This window comes from Sciurus carolinensis, chromosome 8 (assembly GCF_902686445.1).
Source record: "Sciurus carolinensis chromosome 8, mSciCar1.2, whole genome shotgun sequence".
Classification (NCBI taxonomy): domain Eukaryota; kingdom Metazoa; phylum Chordata; class Mammalia; order Rodentia; family Sciuridae; genus Sciurus; species Sciurus carolinensis.
The window spans coordinates 76,578,357-76,597,561 of NC_062220.1; the positions used below are offsets into that span (position 1 = coordinate 76,578,357).

At 33.4% G+C, this 19,205-nt stretch overlaps 1 protein-coding gene across 2 annotated transcripts in view; it reads right to left on the bottom strand.

Moving 5' to 3' along the window:
• Positions 1-19,205, bottom strand: part of Crppa (CDP-L-ribitol pyrophosphorylase A) — a 322,232-nt gene that overhangs the window by 146,307 nt on the left and 156,720 nt on the right. For both annotated transcript variants that reach the window (XM_047562282.1, XM_047562281.1), the window contains 2 exons: positions 9,968-10,060; positions 9,409-9,501 (listed from right to left, as the gene is read on the bottom strand). In XM_047562282.1, the coding sequence (XP_047418238.1) occupies positions 9,409-9,501; positions 9,968-10,060 (186 nt within the window). The remainder of the gene's footprint in view (positions 1-9,408; positions 9,502-9,967; positions 10,061-19,205) is intronic.

Sequence of the window (19,205 nt, forward strand, 5' to 3'; positions counted from 1 at the left end):
AACTGGGAATTTAGTTATTATAAACACATCATTATAAAATAATTCTTCATAATTCTAGCTAAATAGATTATAGTAGTGGAAATACTACCCAGACAAGACTTGCAGGTGATTTTATTCAGTCCTGTCATTCCCAAGTAACAGTTCTCCAATACTAATGCCAGACTATCTTGACAACTTGCTACATTCTACCTTGACAACTGGTTTGAGGTACCAGAGAATCAAGTATTCCAGCATTTATGTGGAGTGAGTCTAAGCTTGAGAATCCCATAAAATACAACCTCTTATGCCTGGAGAATTGAATCACACTATACATTTCAAAGTCTCACATGTAAACTTGTTGCAAATAGCATTCAAGCCTAAGCATGTTTGGATCAAGAAGCTCTTGGTGCCAATTCCATCACCTTTCTATACTTTCAATAAAAGATCTGTTCAGGCTTTCCAGAAAACTGCAAAAGTAATCTATTTTTAGGTGGCTACAGATTTTTTTATCCTAAGGGAACAACACTTAAGTTTGGTAATATTCTTACCTCCTGTCTACTAATGAGTCAATCCATGGACAAGGCTTTTCTCTGTTGTAGTTTTAAGAATATAAAGTATTACTACAGAAAAACTTCACAAAATAAACATGATCAACCACTCAGACACTCTGTAAAACTTTAAAAAGTTGTAATACAAAAAAATATAGTTATAAATTGTGCTCATATTTGGAATTCAATATTCAAAATAATATTAGAATTCAATTATTAAAGAAGTCATAGAAACATCTAGCTTACCTTTCCAAGTAAGCTTTAGGACAAGAGGTCCAATGAGAGAGAGAGAGAGAGAGAGAGAGAGAGAGAGAGAGAGAGAGAGCGCTCTTGACCAAAATCTTCCTAATTATACTCTGCCAAAAAATTTGAGACATCTTCCCATTTAACCCACGATCAAGTGGGTTTTATCCCAGGGATGCAAGGTTGGTTCAACATTCGGAAATCAATAAATGTCATTCACCATATCAACAGACTTAAAGTTAAGAATCACATGATTATTTCAATAGATGCAGAAAAAGCATTCGATAAAATACAGCATCCCTTCATGCTCAAAACACTAGAAAAAATTGGGGTAGTGGGAACATTCCTTAACATTATAAAGGCAATCTACGCTAATCCCATGGCTAATATCATTCTAAATGGTGAAAAACTGAAAGCGTTCCCCCTAAAAACTGGAACAAGGCAGGGATGCCCTCTTTCACCGCTTCTATTCAACATCGTCCTTGAGACTCTAGCCAGAGCAATCAGACAAACCAAAGAAATTAAAGGGATACGAATAGGAAAAGAAGAACTCAAACTATCCCTGTTCGCTGATGACATGATTATATATTTAGAGGAACCTGGAAATTCCACCAGAAAACTTTTAGAACTCATAAGTGAATTCAGTAAAGTAGCAGGTTACAAGATCAATGCTCATAAATCCAATGCATTTTTATACATAAGTGATGAATCTTCAGAAAGAGAAATTAGGAAAACTACCCCATTCACAATAGCCTCAAAAAAAATAAAATACTTGGGAATCAATCTCACAAAAGAGGTGAAAGACCTCTACAATGAGAACTACAGAACACTAAAGAAAGAAATTCAAGAAAACCTTAGAAAATGGAAAGATCTCCCATGTTCCTGGATAGGCAGAATTAATATTGTCAAAATGGCTATACTACCTAAAGTGCTATACAGATTCAATGCAATTCCAATTAAAATCCCAATGATGTACCTTGCAGAAATAGAGCAAGTAATTATGAAATTCATCTGGAAGAATAAAAAACCTAGAATAGCTAAAGCAATCCTCAGTAGCAAGAGCGAAGCAGGGGGTATTGCAATACCAGATCTTCAACTCTACTACAAAGCAATAGTAACAAAAACGGCATGGTATTGGTACCAAAATAGACAGGTAGATCAATGGTACAGAATAGAGGACATGGACACAAACCCAAATAAATACAATTTTCTCATACTAGACAAAGGGGCCAAAAATATGCAATGGAGGAAAGATAGCCTCTTCAACAAATGGTGCTGGGAAAACTGGAAAACCATATGCAACAGAATGAAATTAAACCCCTATCTCTCACCCTACACAAAACTCAACTCAAAATGGATCAAGGACCTCGGAATCAGACCAGAGACCCTGCATCTTATAGAAGAAAAAGTAGGTCCAGAGCTTCAACATGTCGGCTTAGGACCAGACTTCCTCAACAGGACTCCCATAGCACAAGAAATAAAAGCAAGAATCAACAACTGGGATAGATTCAAACTAAAAAGCTTTCTCTCAGCAAAGGAAACTATCAGAAATGTGAAGAGAGAGCCTACGGAGTGGGAGAATATCTTTGCCAACCATACCTCAGATAGAGCGCTAATTTCCAGAATCTATAAAGAACTCAAAAAACTCTACACCAAGAATATAAATAATCCAATCAACAAATGGGCTAAGGAAATGAATAGACACTTCACAGAAGAAGATGTACAAGCAATCAACAGATATATGAAAAAATGTTCAACATCTCTACTAATAAGAGAAATGCAAATCAAAACTACCCTAACTTTTCATCTCACCCCAATTAGAATGGCGATTATCAAGAACACAAGCAACAATAGGTGTTGGTGAGGATGGGGGGAAAAAGGTACACTCATACATTGTGGGGTTGCAAATTAGTGCAGCCACTCTGGAAAGCAGTATGGAGATTCCTCAGAAAGCTTGGAATGGAACCATCATTTGACCCAGCTATCCCACTCCTTGGCCTATACCCAAAGGACTTAAAATCAGCATACTACAGAGATACAGCCACATCAATGTTCATTGCTGCTCAATTCACCATAGCCAGATTGTGGAACCAACCTAGATGCCCTTCAGTTGATGAATGGATAAAGAAACTGTGGCATATTTATACAATGGAATATTACTCCGCAATGAAGAATGATAAAATTATGGCATTTGTAGGCAAATGGACGAAATTGCAGAATATCATGCTAAGTGAGATAAGCCAAACTCAAAAAACTAAAGGACGAATGATCTCGCTGATAAGCGGATGAGGACATATAATGGGGGGTGGGAGGGGTTAGCATTAGGTTTAGGGTTAGGTTTAGGGTTAGGGATAAGGAGAGCGGTAAGAATGAAGGAAAGAAGGACTGTATAGAGGGAAAAGAGGGGTGGGAGGGGTGGGGGGGAAGGGAAAAAAAATAAACATCATTGCCCTAAAAAAAAAAAAAAAAAAAAAAAAAGGAGGTTAAGTTTTCAATTATGATTAAATAATTAAATAAAGAAATAGAAAAAAAGAGGACTGAAATGCAAAAGGGAAGGCCGTAACCTATAAAACCAGACAGTTAAAACAGAAGAATAAGAGGGATACCAAAAAAAATAAAAAATAAGTTATTAGTCTTGTGATAAAGATTAAAGGTGATCTCAAAATGACTTTAAATAGAAATGCCATTCCACCCAATTCATATTTAACACGCCTGTTACAATGTAAACTGCTCTACTACATTTATATTTTACAAACATGCACTGCGGAACATATAAAAGTAAACTGACTTTATGACATGCTGATGGATAGGAAATATTTTTAGAAAAAGAAGCCACTTAGATGCCATCAAGGGCATCCTGCTTTGTTTATGGATAATATTTAATTGAAGATCCAAGACATGAAATCAGTTGGACAGGTTGAGAGATATTTTCATTTGTAGACTAGCACTTATACTTTATATCCTAACTCCAGATTGAGCATATGTACCATGTTGGTTACACAAGAAATTATTTTCCTACAAGAAATGAAACTCTTTTAAATAGTCTAAGCAAGGTCAGTTTTAGCTTATTTATGTTATTTATATTACTTTAATTTACTAATTATACAAGCATAACATGTATTTAAAGTAATTATAACAAAAATGTACTTGATCCATTGTTGTAAATAGCACAGTAGAGTTAAACGAATGATCATTTCAATACTTAAGTGAAATTCAATAGCACAAAATAAAATCTAGTGACAAATTCCCAGGCATATGCCTGAAACACTGAATGACCAAGTCACTGAGTTCAACTCCTCTAGAGTTAAAAAAAAAAAAATCAATGTAAACTGCCTCACATTTTGTTTTAGGCCCCTGTGAAATTCTTATGTTAAATTTTACAAAGTGATTTACTGGAATAGCATTGGCAAATAAATCCACAAGCAACTATGTTCATTAAACCAAGTTAATTAAACTACATAAAATAGGGAAATAGCAATTCCAAGCTCTGCTTAATTAAGAAAAATATATTATGAAGATTGGAAAAAGTCATCTGGAATCCATTCTATTTGCATATTCTATTAGACACCAATGTTAATCTGAAAATAAATAACTTTTATTCTTTAAAAAAATGAATCCCAGGAAGGTGTGTCCTATGAGAATCACTTCTTTATATATCATCAGTTATATGTCCATCATAATTAATCTTTGGGAATTCCTATATTCCACAACACAAGCTTTTCAGTAACCATTCAGCCATAAGCAAAGAACTCCTTAAACTTATAACAACACCGTCAATTCTTTCTATTCAACACCTCCCACGAGAACAATTTCATCATTCCTCATCCTTGTGTTAGAAATGAATTCCTTCATGACCACAATTGGAAAAGGGCTCTAAAGGTGTTTTTAGCCAGTATTTATTTAGGTTTTATTATTGATTTAGGCAGGAAATACCTGAGACTGACTACATTAGCAGAAAACAAATGAAAGAATTTATAGAATGTGTACAAGTGATTCTATTTCTGCTGTTTGAGTGGTGTAAAAGCCATGAAGGAGAAAACTTTAATATATTTCAAGTGAAACATCATAAAAATTTCAATATGTAATAAAATTATAATGTTTCTGAAGGAAAAACAAAAGTATTCATGAGGCTACAATAGCAGTAAGGTTGAAACTGGAGCAGAACAGGGATTTTGATCTGCTCCTGAGATATATCAATTGCTGTTACACACACACACAAATATCCATTTAAAAATAAAAATAATCTGAAACAAAGATTATATAAAGTAAACCCAAAATGAAGGCATTGAGAATTAAAGTAGCTTTCTTTCATTTGTTTTTTAAGAACTTGTGTCTTGAAAACACATTTTCTTAGTCTAGTAATAACAGGGTTAACAAGAGGAAATGTACAGAACAAGCAGTTAAGGAAAAGGTGACAAAGATCCACATCGAGGATCTGGTAAAAAACTTAACAGGACCAAAGATTTTTATAACTTAAATTCAGTCAAGGCTCAATAGCCTGTGAAGAAGTCATTCACACTTAAAAGAGGGAATTGCTGTATTTTTTCCATTTTCATGTGTTCTTTATTAAAAAGAAATAGTAAATACACACAAGTTATATGTATATTTTTAATCTTTTTCCATTATTAACACATTCATGACATAAAGAAACAAGTGTATATGATATACTCCATACTGGATTGATTCTCTTCCTGATGCTGCCATTTTGAATTATGGAACCTTCTGGAAACAATTTACATCTCTGTGACAGTTTCCCCATATGTGGAAGTATCAAGTGTCAATGGATGGTAGTTTTATTTTTTTTGAATTTGCTGGCATGTTAAAATATTAAACATTGAGGTATTTTAAATATCACATTCTGATTTGTTATGTTAATAAGTTAGTTTCTACTAACTAAAACTAAATTAGGTGCTTTGGAATATTTACTTGTTTTTTCAAAGTATTAGAATTCCAGTTGGTAATTTATGCCTTTGTAAAGCAGATTCTTAAAGGGGTTCCTATCTCTCATAGTGCACCAAACTGTTGACAAAGGCCCAAAAAAGCAGCACCCTCATGTAATTACACAGATAATTACCACAAAATCATTTTGCTGTACAGAAGTGGCAAACCATTTATCAAATAAAATTAAAGATCTTGTTTCACTTTTCAATTTGAACTTTACCCATGTCTTCCCAATTTTAATGACTAAACATTTATTTGGTACCTATTAAATGAATAAGCTGTGCTCACTGGAAAAAAAAAACTTTATATAAAAATGTGTATTCCATTATTTGATTTGATAGTACCAAAGAATGTTTTGTGGAAACCCAACAGAACCAAGTAAATTAGAATCCCTATTTTGCTTGTTTTATGAGAAGTTATTTGGTTTTACAAGTGGTTTTATATAACCTTGTCTGGAAAACAGCAATAGGTAATTTTGCCTCCTAAAATCTCTTTTCTTAATTGCTGAGGGAGAAAAACTCTGATCAATAATTTCTAAGCAAGGAACTCAGCCTCAGTTTAGATTCTTAGTGCCTTTCATTCTTATTTACTGTAGATAAAAGCCTATACTTTTTCTGAGAGACTTTTTCCAAATTTAGTATTTTAGGACATTCATTATTTTCTAAGCATTTGTTCATTATTTGAGTAATGAGCATAAACACATAAAATTGGAAAATAAAGAACAGGATACATCCCATATCTGTAGGGTAGTGTTATTAGGCCACTCTAATAACTTTTTTTTTTTTTCTTTTTGGCAGTACTAGGAATAGAAACTGGGGTTGCTCTACCACTGAGCTACCTCCCACAACCTTTTTATTTCTATTTGTTTTAATTTTATCTAGAGAAGTTGCCCGGGCTGACCTCAAACTTGTGATCCTCCTGTGTCACTGGAATTATAGCTATATCACTGTGCCTAGTCAGACAACCCTCTTAGTGATGCAATCTGATAAAGGGGATAGCAATACAAATGGGCACCACCTTATGATTTTAAGTGGAACCACTTAAAATATTTGGACTTTACTATAATAGAAAACCAATATGCATTCAATAGAAACCAAACTTTAAAGTTTGCCTTTTCATATTCTCTCAGACTAGCACTATGACACTCTCAGGTGATGCTGTGTAGCAGCAGTGAGTCACAGCTCCTAGTTAGCAAAATAGGTCTTTCAACATGAACAATACATGCATTCAATATCTACTGAATCACATAATGCCAAAACACATTTTTTCTCTGATTTCGATGTCATTTTCTAATATATTTCTGCTGAGTAAAGCCTACCTGTTAAGGGAAAAAAATAATCAGACTCCTTTTTGACCATTCTCAGAATTTAAAGTTGTTTACCATTTAAAAACAAAATAAAAAGATAGTAGCATGGAACTTTCTCCTTGTTCTAACTTTGTAACAAAGTTAATTCATATAAAAGTGTATTCTATAGCCTCTGGGGTGCCTAGAACATGTAATGTCTAATTACATACAGAGGTATATATGCCTGTGTGTGTATTCATATGCATATACCCAAATGCTATATGTATTTATGTGTATTTTTTTTCTTACTAACATACAAACTCTAAGACATCTAGACTTTAATTAAGTCCTTTGTTTTCTGTTATTTTATAATTATTAAAATATTTTCCACACATCTATTAATCTGGGGAATATCTGAATGGTTCTACCACCATTTATTCTTGTGAATAAAATATTCACAAGAAACTAAAATGGGCTTTTGGTCACATACAGTAGAATCCATATCAAAGGGCAAAAGGATGAAAGCTGATCATCTATACTCACAATTATTTTCAGGATAATTCAAAAAGTCAGTCTCTGCACCCACCATCCCATCAAAGAAGCTAGCATTCTGTATTCCATCCTTCCCAGTGATGCACATCCTAAGTCTATGGATTCTAAAGAAATTCTAATGACCTATTTTCCAATTAAGTTTAATAACCTTAATATACTACACTAAGTATGCTCATGCAACAGAAAAACAGCATACAGATATGAAGTGATAATCCCCCAATTCAAAATAAATTTTTAATGTTAAATATTAAATATTCAAAATAATATTTAAGTTTATAGCATATCAACTTACAATTCTTAAACTAGTTCTAAGACACTTCTACTTTAACTGGAAAACTGTCCATTTTTTCTCTTGGTTTGATACAGATCATTAGGTATCTAAACAATTACAGCATTTACTGGACCCATGAAGTCAAAGTCAATACAACAGTCAAGGTTAAAATACAAGAGTAGCAATGAGCAAAAGAAACAGCAGTTTAAAAACTCAGCATGTATATGAGTGTATTTGGTGGAGAAAGAGAGGAAAAAAACCAAAAACAACAAAGGTTCCAACATGACTATGCTGTCACAACCTGTGGCAAAAGTACAGCCATGAAGAGACATTAGGGATAACATATTTTAATGTGCTTTGGTAATTGTTATGATTTAGTACTAGGTGTCCCCCAAAAGCTCATGTGTAAGACAATGCAAAAATATTCAAAGGTGAAATTATAGGGTTTTGAGAGCATTAACCTAATCAGTGTGTTAACCCCACCTGAAGGCATTAATTGAGTGATAACTGTAGGCAAGTCTGTTGTGACTGGAGGAGATGGTTCAATGAGGGTATATGGACCTTTGGGGGATATATATTGTGTCTTGAGTTTCTTTCCTCCTCCACACAGTTCTGCATACCTTAGGTCCACAGTAATGGATCTGGCCAACTTTAGAATTAGACCTCTGAAATCCATGAGCCCTAAAACAAACTTTTCCCCCTCTGAAATCATTCTTGTCAGGTATTTTGTTCACAGCAGTGAAAAAGCAGACAAAACCAATGATAAATTTGATATGCTGAAGTTGAGAATTGAAGTACCACAAAGGAAATACCCAATAGAAAATTGTAAATGTATGACCAAAGCTCAGGAATCAGACTGGAGTAAAGAATGCAGCCTTCTTAGATGGAGTGGTGACTGTAGAGTCTGGATTTACAAATTTTCCTGAAAATGACAGTGAACTTTGAGTCATCTCATTCCCGCTTTAAAAAAAAAAAAGAAAAAAAAATTTTAAAGTCTGGGGATCTAGTTCACTGGTTAAATTGTCCCTGGGTTCAATACCCAGTACCAAAAACACCTCTCCAAAATTTTCGTTGATTTTTTTTTTTTTTTTTTTTTTTTTTTTTTTTTTTTTTTTACAAATTCTCTTTAATTTGTACTCCTTCTATTTATACTTTCTATGGAAAAGAGAAGATGAACCCAAGAAACAGATTTTCTTATTAGATTTCTTTCTCATCTTTTGTTTTTAAGCCTTGGGATTTCTTTGCTAATTGACATTATGGCAATATGCTAAATAAAGCTCTTCTACATTATCCCAATAACTAGTCAACTTAGTCACATAGATTGCCATTTTAATGAAGAAAAAGAAATGAAACCGTTTGCTAGGTTAGGTTGAACTAAATAGCTTTCTGAACCTGACAGTTCAACCAAATGACTGCAGTAACAAAGTGTCCACAGCAGTAATAGCAAGAGAGAAAGACCAAAAAATCCACAAAGAAAAGTTTCTTCTAAGTTTGGGTCAAGGCTATCAATGGGATAAATTTTATTAAATAGAAACACAGGAGGAAGCAAGCACAAGTTTGATGAGAAAAATCTGCATTCATTCACTTACCGAAACCACAACAATGGGATATAAAAGGGAAAAGTTGCTCTCTTCAAGCATACTCAGTAACTTTTGGGTTTCTCGGAAATCAGGTGTTTTAACCTGGAAGAGCAAGAAAATAAAATGAAGTGGAAAAAGTTCTAATATGATTTAAAAGTTAACTCAAGGAGAAAAATGAACCAATTATATAAAGCATTCAAAATATTTACCAAGATTATTTTTAAATCAGTTTTAAAGAATACTTATAGATTATACATATTAAATTTGAGCTATGAATTCAAACTAAGTTGTATACTTTACTTCATTCCAGGTTAAAAAAAAAAAAAGAAAATTTAACAAAACTATCTGAAGAAACATTGCCCTCTTTTATGAGCATTAGCTTGATAAGAAGTGTTATTTCTGTATTTCAGAAGATAAAAATAAAATTTCCAAATCCATACTAAATAATATAACTCATCTTTTAAAACCTTATGTTCAAATATTTAAAGATTAAGAAAAATTAGCTGTCTTTGGCATTACACTTGTTTAGATACTCAAATACTTCCAATAATGTATATATTCTACTTACATTCACACAAACAAAATTGTAGCATTGTTCTAAGTTGATTTGTTGAATATCACTGCCAGCATTATACAGAGCCTGAGATGTGACTTGTACATGCTAGAAGAAAAGACAAATAGGAAAATTTTACAAACTGGATAGAAAAATGAAACATGAAAATATCAACAATGTAGCATATAACTGCTATGGGAAAGACACATAAAGCCTAGGACAATATACAAAAATAAAACCATGCTTAAGTTTATCATGTTACCAAGAAAAAGATATTTGAAATATGCCATGAATAATGAATATTATTTGAACAAATAAGAACATAGTAAATTGCTTCACTTAGAAGCAGGTATTACATCTAGAATTATTCACAATTTACAGTTCTATAATACAATGCTGTTCTCAAGTAACACAGTTTGATGTTTTACTTGTAAAAGCTTTATCTATTCTACAGCTTAATCTTTTAGAATTCTGACAGAATTTTAGAAATTGATAAATGTTTCAAGATCCTTGCTTTGCTCTAAAGTTAACTGGCTCAAACATTTTAAGTTTCCATTTAAAATTCTTATTGTGCCTGCGTGCACACACAATAACTTCCATGTCATCAGTTATGTATTAATACTTCAGTAGAGAAGAAATCAGCTTCCCCCGTGCAACATTAAATTGGGTCAATGAGTCACATCTTCTAGATATCACAAGAAGACAATTTTTCTTGGGTCTCTCACGTATCCAAACATTTTCAAAGGCATTAACAGTTAATTTGCTCCATACTGTCTTTTCAAGGATGTTTGCATAGTAGGCAGACTTGCAATGACAGATATGTCTCTTCATAGGGAAGATTTGCTTATTTTCCAGAAAGCAAAGATAGGGACATCCATTTCCCTGGAGCAGATTCTCATTACATTCCAAAATAATAATGTCTCTCTTGTGACAGAAGAATGAGACAGTTTGACAGCAGGCCATGTACAAGACCAGGGTTCCCTAATATCAAAGTTCTTTTTAATGCACCCCACTGCCTAGTAATAATTAACCCTTACTGCATCTGTCCATGGGATCTGTAATTCAGAAAAACTGCTACACAATGACTCAAACTACTGTTGTGGTTTTGAATAACACCTTGTCTTTTCTCTGACTGTGGAGTCTTCAGTCTGCTGCCAGTAACTATAGTGGTGTGTCAGGCAGACTAGTTGGCATTCAAGTAGGGTATAATCTCAGATCCTGCCAAGTTTCTGACATACAGATATAAGGCAACCACATCTTGAGATCTTACCTTCAATAAGTGTGCATAAGCAAAAACACAATTCACTTTAAAAATGCCTCAGTTAGCATTTAATGTTTAGCTCCTAAACGTTAAAAAGATAGGGAAAATCCTTGAGGGCAGGATTTGGAAATCTGAATTATTTTTACCAACAGGAAATGTTTAAACAAGTGGAAATGTTTAAACAAGTGCTTTTAAACTTTGCCACCTTAGCTTTTTAAAGGAAGAAGGTCCTGTTGTCAAGAAAAACTGTAGGTGTCCTTAAAATTAGCCATGTGTAGAAGCTATTAGAAAGGTTTTTTAAAACTTCACTGAAAAATACAACTCCAAAAAAAAATCACTTTGAATGTCAGTTATGCATCTTTCTGACAATTCTGTATGAATTATATATACAATAAGCGAGAAGGACAAAATAATGGATCAAAAATATAAATATCTTTTATTAAAATGGGACTATACTATATGTGTCACTTTTAATTATCTAATTTTAATAAAAGTAAGCCAAACTCAGTAAAACAGAAGGTACTTCTAAACTTCAGATAATTCTCCACATCCAGAGATGTTAGGTTCTAATGATTAAGAAAAAATAATAAAATGATAAAGACACTGAACTTTTAATGACAACCCAATCATTTGTAGGTAGTAATCACTTAAATTATCCTCTCACAAAAGAAGAGAGTCCATTTTAACTTATGCCCATCACCTATCTCTGCTCATGTTTGTATCCTGACAAGATTTATTACATTCATATTCGATTCTGTAACCATCATAAAAATGCATTAGACATAACTTATCTACATACAAAGAAACTGACTTTTAAACATTTCTCTATTTTTAAATTACCAACTTTAATCAATTTCTTCATTGAGTGAACTTCATCTCTGAGTGTTTGTGGGTTTTTAAAACATGTATACAAAAAAGGCCCCCACTTTATACTCCTGAGTTTTTGCTTTCATACTCTAAGAATAGCTGATCTAAGAATAAACCTTCGCTTCACACTTTCTTCCCCTCACAGATTTGTAGTCACTGGTCAATGTCTTTCAACACTGACTGCCTCCTTGCTGTTTCTTATACATTTGTTACTCATCTATGCTCCATTCATCATTTTATTGGGTAGATTTCAATGTTGAACAGTTTTTCAAAGAAGTCCTCATAAATCTTGTATTTGAAATTCTCTTTCCTTTTGTCTTTGTAACTAAAGGACAATTTGACCTGTGGCAATAGTCTTGGATTCCACATTCATTTGAAGTTCTTAGACAAAGCTTCATTATATGTGGAAGAAATTCTGGAGATGTAAGAGGCTAATCATTCTGTACTTCTACTTGGAATTTTTGTTTTTGGTTTCTGTACCTAAGTACATTCCTGAAGAATTGTTTCTGAAAAGAAGTTTAAACCTTAATCAAAGTAAGTTTGAGTGACAGTTATGGTTTCTCCATTTTTCCTAACACACTTCGTCTTTGATTATTCAGAATCAGTTTGTCATTTCAAGAAAGTTTTTCTAACTTTCAAAAATCTTTCTTGGTTTTTCTATATATATAAAAATTTTCCATATGGTAAATGCCATTATCATTCAAATATATTTTGTCTTTGAATATGCTATGATTATCTCAATTTTTTCCTCTCTTATACTAATATGATATTTACAACACTGCATTGCTATTTCTAAAGGACAAATTAGTTCTTTAATAATATTCTTCTAGTCTTAATTTGTTCTCTTATTCAATCACTATTAGCCTCTTGGAAGTTTTTCACCTTTTTTAATTCAGAGTCTTACTTAGTTCTATAAAATAAACAGGTATGAGGATATCTTAGGGATAGGGAGAGGTTTGAGGTTTTTTCCATATTTCATCTGATTTGTATGTGCTCTGATTATTTTTAGTATAACATATAGTTTCTTGATTATTTTCTGAGTTGAAAAATTTTTTTAAAATGTCGACATTGAAAATAGCCCCTCTCCCTAATTCTCTCTTACTACAGAGAATTGAGGGATTTTTCTACTCGTGAGGAATTTTTCTGCCTCCCCTGGTCTTCATTTCAGTACCTCCATCTGCAGCTATTTTAACACCATAAGATTTATCTGAGTTTAACAAATCACCATTTGCCCCTACACAAGGTCTCAGGAACCCACAGTCAGGGTGGAGAAGCCATCATGAACCTGATTGGTTCAGTTTCTTTCTTGACTGCTACATTTTACAATTTTGCATCAAGTGGGGTCCCTTGGCTTTGTTCACTTCCTGTTAGCATTTTTATGTCGCCGATCAGCGCGACATAAGGTGAAACACCCACAACTCCCTTCTTGCTTGGACGGAAGACTTTTATTACAGGAAGAATACTCACTTATATACAGTTAACAAACCAATCAGAAACTTGTTGCCAAGGGGAAGTAAGTCTTGGAATATTACTATTGGTAGCTTAGGCGTGGTCTGACAGGGATAGCCAGTGTGCTCATCTTCCTGTTTACAGTGAGAGACAAACTACACGCCCACTGGTGCTGTGCCAGCTGCCATCTTAGCTTGGTCTTAGCTTGGTCTTTGTGATGAGACCCCGGGCGTCGCCCGCCACATTTTTATTTGCTTTGCTTACTATTTTTCTTTTTGGAAAGCTCTAAAGAAAGGAAAATTTTGTAAATTACCTTTATTTTATCATTATCTACCTGGTTTTCACTGTTATATTTTTAAATATTTCAAGAAATTATTTTACTTTTTGTGGCACATTCTTGAAAAAGGGAACCATTCATTAGTATTAAGAGTATATTAACAATACTGTTCCTAAAACAAAGCTTCTCTTTCATTTTTTGAAGAACATGCAATTATAGATATCTGTGTGTGTATATATATGTGTGTACATATATATCTACATATATATATACACACATATACATATACACACATATACATATTTAGATATATATATATTTAATCTAAATACATAATCTAAAAACAACATACTGGAGAAAAAGTTATTTTGGCTCACAGTTTCAGAGAGATCAGTCAACAGACAACTGACGCCATACCTCATGGAGCCCAAGGTGAGGCAGAATATCATGGTGGAAAGGTATGGAGGAATAAAGCAAGTTCAGGACATGGCAACAGGAAATAGAGAGTTCTGCTCACCAGGAACAAAATATAAAACCCAAAAGCACCTCTCCAGTCACCTATATTTTCCTATTCACCTGGTTAAAACCCAGCTAATCCTTATAAATAGATTAATCCACTGATAAGGTTATAAGTCTCACAATCTATCATTTTACCTCTGAAAATTCTTGCATTATCTCACACCTGAGCTTTCGGTGTCATCTCATATCCAAGCCATAACAGCAAACATTACTTATTTGTGTATAACACCTACTAGAGTAGATCAATAGTGAATCTGTCACTAATAGCTCCATCATCTATTCAAAATCCAACCATACGACTCTTCCGTACAACACAAATATCAAACTCAAAGACCCTCTTCCTCTATTTTTAGCAACAGGTATCATTCCACACTCAAACACAACAAATGGAACAATTTTCTGGCTACATGAACTTCTTGTTATGTAAATATTTTGGTTCAAAAAACATTTTAACAACATTTAAAAAGATTTTCCAATGTGTTCAGTAAAATTAGAGGATACCAAAAGTATTAAATACTTTGCTTTCTGGATTACAAATAAGAATTCAGTAAAGATTCACCATTAATTAAATACAAACATCTGCATATTCAAAATACTTTTTAAACCATGTATATTAGGAAGAAAGATGGATTGTCAAGAAGTTTTATTTCAAGAAGATCGAGGGCTTAACTGAAACTAAAAGGTTTTGGTTCAAGTTCCATGTGTCAGAGATTCAAAAATTTGCTTCCAAAAAGACAACCCTCTTTAGAGAACATGTTGATTGGTCATTTCTAATCTGCTCATTTCTCACCTCCCTCCTATTCAAACAATAGGACCAATGTGGGTTCAAGGGAGCTGTAGAAAGATGCATTTTTCCTTCCACTCTGTAGACATAATTACAATTAAATCTTTTGTTGGTGGTGATCACCTAGCATTGAGTATTTACTATATTCTTAATTTGTTTTTTTAATTTCTTTTTTAGTTGTACATGCATACAGTACTTTTGTTTATTTATTTTTATGTGGTGCTGAGGATTGAACTCAGTGCCTCACATATCAGGCAAGCACTCTACCCTTGAGTCACACATCCTGATATTCTTAATTTGAATTAGATTTTATAATTTTCTTTTGTAATTAAGAACGGACTCACACTAAGCTCTCTGGATTTGAATCTATCTCTAGGATTTTCTAGCTATGTGAGTTTTGATAAATTACTTAAGCCTTATGGTTCATTTTACTCATCGGTAAAATGAAAACCTCATAGACTTGAAATAAGGGTTTGCTAAATTAATGTGTGAGAGGTAAGAATTAATTTTTCCAATACTCCTTTTCCATATAGGTCAATCTTCTGAAAAGTTTCTGGAATGAAGCTACAGCTTTAAGGTATTCAATCTTGGTAGAGATTTGAGGTGATAAATCCATCAGGTTACCAGTCTGCAGTTACACTAATTATAGGACACTTAACTGTGAACAGTAAGCTGGTGGATTGTACCAGTGACTCTCTACTTCATGAACTGCCACCGTAGTACTCAGACTGTAGCCAGAAGGTCATACCAAAGAAAGTCTTGATATACTCCCAAACCTATACACCAGATAGGCAGAAAAGCATTATAACCAGGGATCTACCATGTCACACTACTGTTGTATCATAATCCCTTATCACACAGGGGAAGGACTAGTATTTCCCTAATTACATGACTTAAAAGTCACACCGTACAAAGATTGAAGTCTAACAAAGTAGTCATTAAGATCCCTTTGCTTTGCTGCATAATGTAGTGAGCACTGCCTCTGTTCCTGAATTCATGGGTTTTCCCCAATAAGCACTGTTCTAGAAAGTCTACTGTGTATGCTGTCAGGTCAGTCACCTTGTTTGCTTTGAATATATGTGAAGTTCTGATAATCATTCTTGCACATCATAATACATTTAAATGCTTGCTGTTATTAGTCCACTCCAACTTCCATTCCAACTTTTAGACGGCATTTCAAAACATAATATATCCATTACCCTTCAACATTTAATACTCATTTACTGGAATCTGTGCTAATGCTTTAAATAATTATGCATTGAAATATGTAGCACATATATGCATAGGCAGGTATTATCATTGTCCTCATGCTATAGATAAAGAAGACACAGAAGTTTAAATAACCTATTCAGAATAACATGGCCAAAATAGGGAAAGCACTTAGACTCTGGTCTGCTGGATCCCCTCAGTTCACACATCCAAAGTACACTGGCCACCACTGTTATTCTAGGTACATTTACCTTATCATGGAAGTCACCAGACCATTACTCAGATGAGTACCATACCATAGGTACAAAAGCAACTCAGGAAAATAATCTGGAAGACATCAATTGAGTACCAACAACTTTCATTGCTGGTTCACACAATCTCCTAAATCTGAAAATTTTTCTGGGTCCTGGATGGTTGGAAGAAATCATCTAAAAGATCTTCAGACTTGACCTTACAAAAGAATCAAATGCTTTTGAACTACTATATGTAATATATGCTGAGCAATTAAGATCATTGCAGTAATAGTCCCTTAAGAACACTCTTCCTTTGTGATTTCCTCCTGTCAAAATTCACTTCAAAGGCTAACTACTGTTATGATACGAAGTTACAAAGAGCAAGCAATGGAAAATAGCAAGCCCTAATCCTAACAAAGCTGAGTACCTATCGTAAAGAATTCAAGACTCCCAATTGCTTATACAGGTTTTATATACAAAGCTGGATAGTGTCTAAACAAAATGTAAATCTACCAAATACAAATCTGCTCAAACTGTTGAGGTTTTACTACAGAACATAATATTATAGTATAACTAGTAGACAGTGTTGTAAATAAATGGGAAATGATATGCCTTAACTCATAAATCGTGTTTGGCAAACACAATTTGTAGTTATTACGTAGCTGAAATGACAAAGAATGATATGTTGTAAAGATATATTCAGTAATATAATCTGTTTATGTTTAATAGCAATGCATAAAACATTTGCAAGCTAAGAATTCACAAGATGAAATAAATCCTGTGTCTTAACTAAAAATACAGAGTCATGAAGATTATCCTAGTCAGTGATGGATCAATATAAACTCTCATTTATTTGACAAATACTTATTGAGGACTAGATTACATACTGAGTCCATATAAATGAGTGAGAAGTTTCTGTCCTCAAGCAGCTTATATTACGATGAGAAGATAAAAACATTCACACCTGTGTTTCTCAAAGTTTAGTGTGCATCAGAATTCTGGGAAATCTTGTTATAAATACAGATTTTGATTTTCTTAGATATGGATGATGCCTAAGAATATTTCTGAAAAGCTTCCAGTTAATGTTGATGTTACTAGTCCATGGATCACACTTTGAGGCACCAAGTTCAATCACTCAACCTACATTAATCTAAAAGTCCTCTCTTGTTTTAGTAGGTAAATTTACTGAGGAGTGTGTGCCATTCCAGCAATTGAAAGAGAACTTTAACAAAACCAAAACTACTAACTTCCTGTGTAATCTAAAATTAATTACATATTTTATTATACCTTAAGCATAGCACGCATGATTAAAATTAAAGAATTTATTACTTCAACTAATCTTCCTTCAAAATTTCACCAAATTTACATCAAAATCTAATTTACATGTACAAAATTTATTTTTTTCTAATATGGATACAGCCAGATATGTATTAAAATAAAATTTCAGACTGTTTCCATGTAAAAATTACACTAAAACAAATCAATTATATTGTAGGGAAAATGTCACTAACCTGAAATTACTAGAATCAACCTGAATACTACCATTGTATTTCTTCAGATTCTACATAGTACGCAAGCTATTTTTCATTACTGTATTTTCCTCTTGAAAGAAAAATATACTTGCTATATTTATATTGAAAATTTCCATTTCATACAACTTTCCACTGTAAGAAATATATTACTGTCCTATTGAATAGACATTATTTACCCTATAGGCTCAAAATATTTTTAAAACATTATAAATAACATTTTCAACAAAATAGCCAAAACCCAACCATATGACTTGTTTCAGATGTATGTGAACACATGTATACCTCAGGATATTTTTAAAGCAGGACTTTTCTAGATGATACAGAAAGGTAGATTCAATCTTGATATAAAATCTTATTATACATTCTGAAGAATTTTGAAATGTTGCTTGTGGATGTACTTCTTCACCCCACGGCTAGGCCCCCTCCAATGATCTCTTTTCTCCATTGCTGTCTCCCTTTTCCTTACAGAAGGACTGCTCACCACCAGTTTCATCACCCTTGCTGACTCCAGTTCATCTAATCGATGCAACATCTGCAACGTGCCCTTCCCTTCCCTCCTCTTTGGAACATAGCCCTTGCTTCTTGTTAGGAAATCAATCAGAACTTCTTGGGTGTACTTTATGTCTCAAAATTTTTTCAACTGTTCACATGATTGATGGACACCCAGTAGCTACCTCTATCTACAGAAACGTGTTTGGCAAATGTCCAGGTGGAGAGGTATTCCAGAAGCTCACTTGTACATCATCCTATCATCATTAACCACAACTATTTATCTGATTCCTACCACATACAGAGCACTGTGCAAGGGATCAGTGATAAGAGGTGGTGAAAGATATATGTACAAGTAACAAGAAAGTAGGATGTGCAGAATGACAGCATTGTTGAGTAATTTCAGAAATCCAAGAACTAGAAAAATAGGGAGAAATTCATGGGAACCATAACAATAGACTAAGCATTAAACCTTAAAATACACAAGTAGGGAAGGCACACAATCAAGAAGAATGCTGCGAGCAAAGAGGAAAAAACTAACTTTGAGACACAAGGAAGACAAGATTGGAACATGATGGTGATAACATTATAAACAGAAATATACACTGTCGAAGGTTTTGGGTTTTGGTTTTT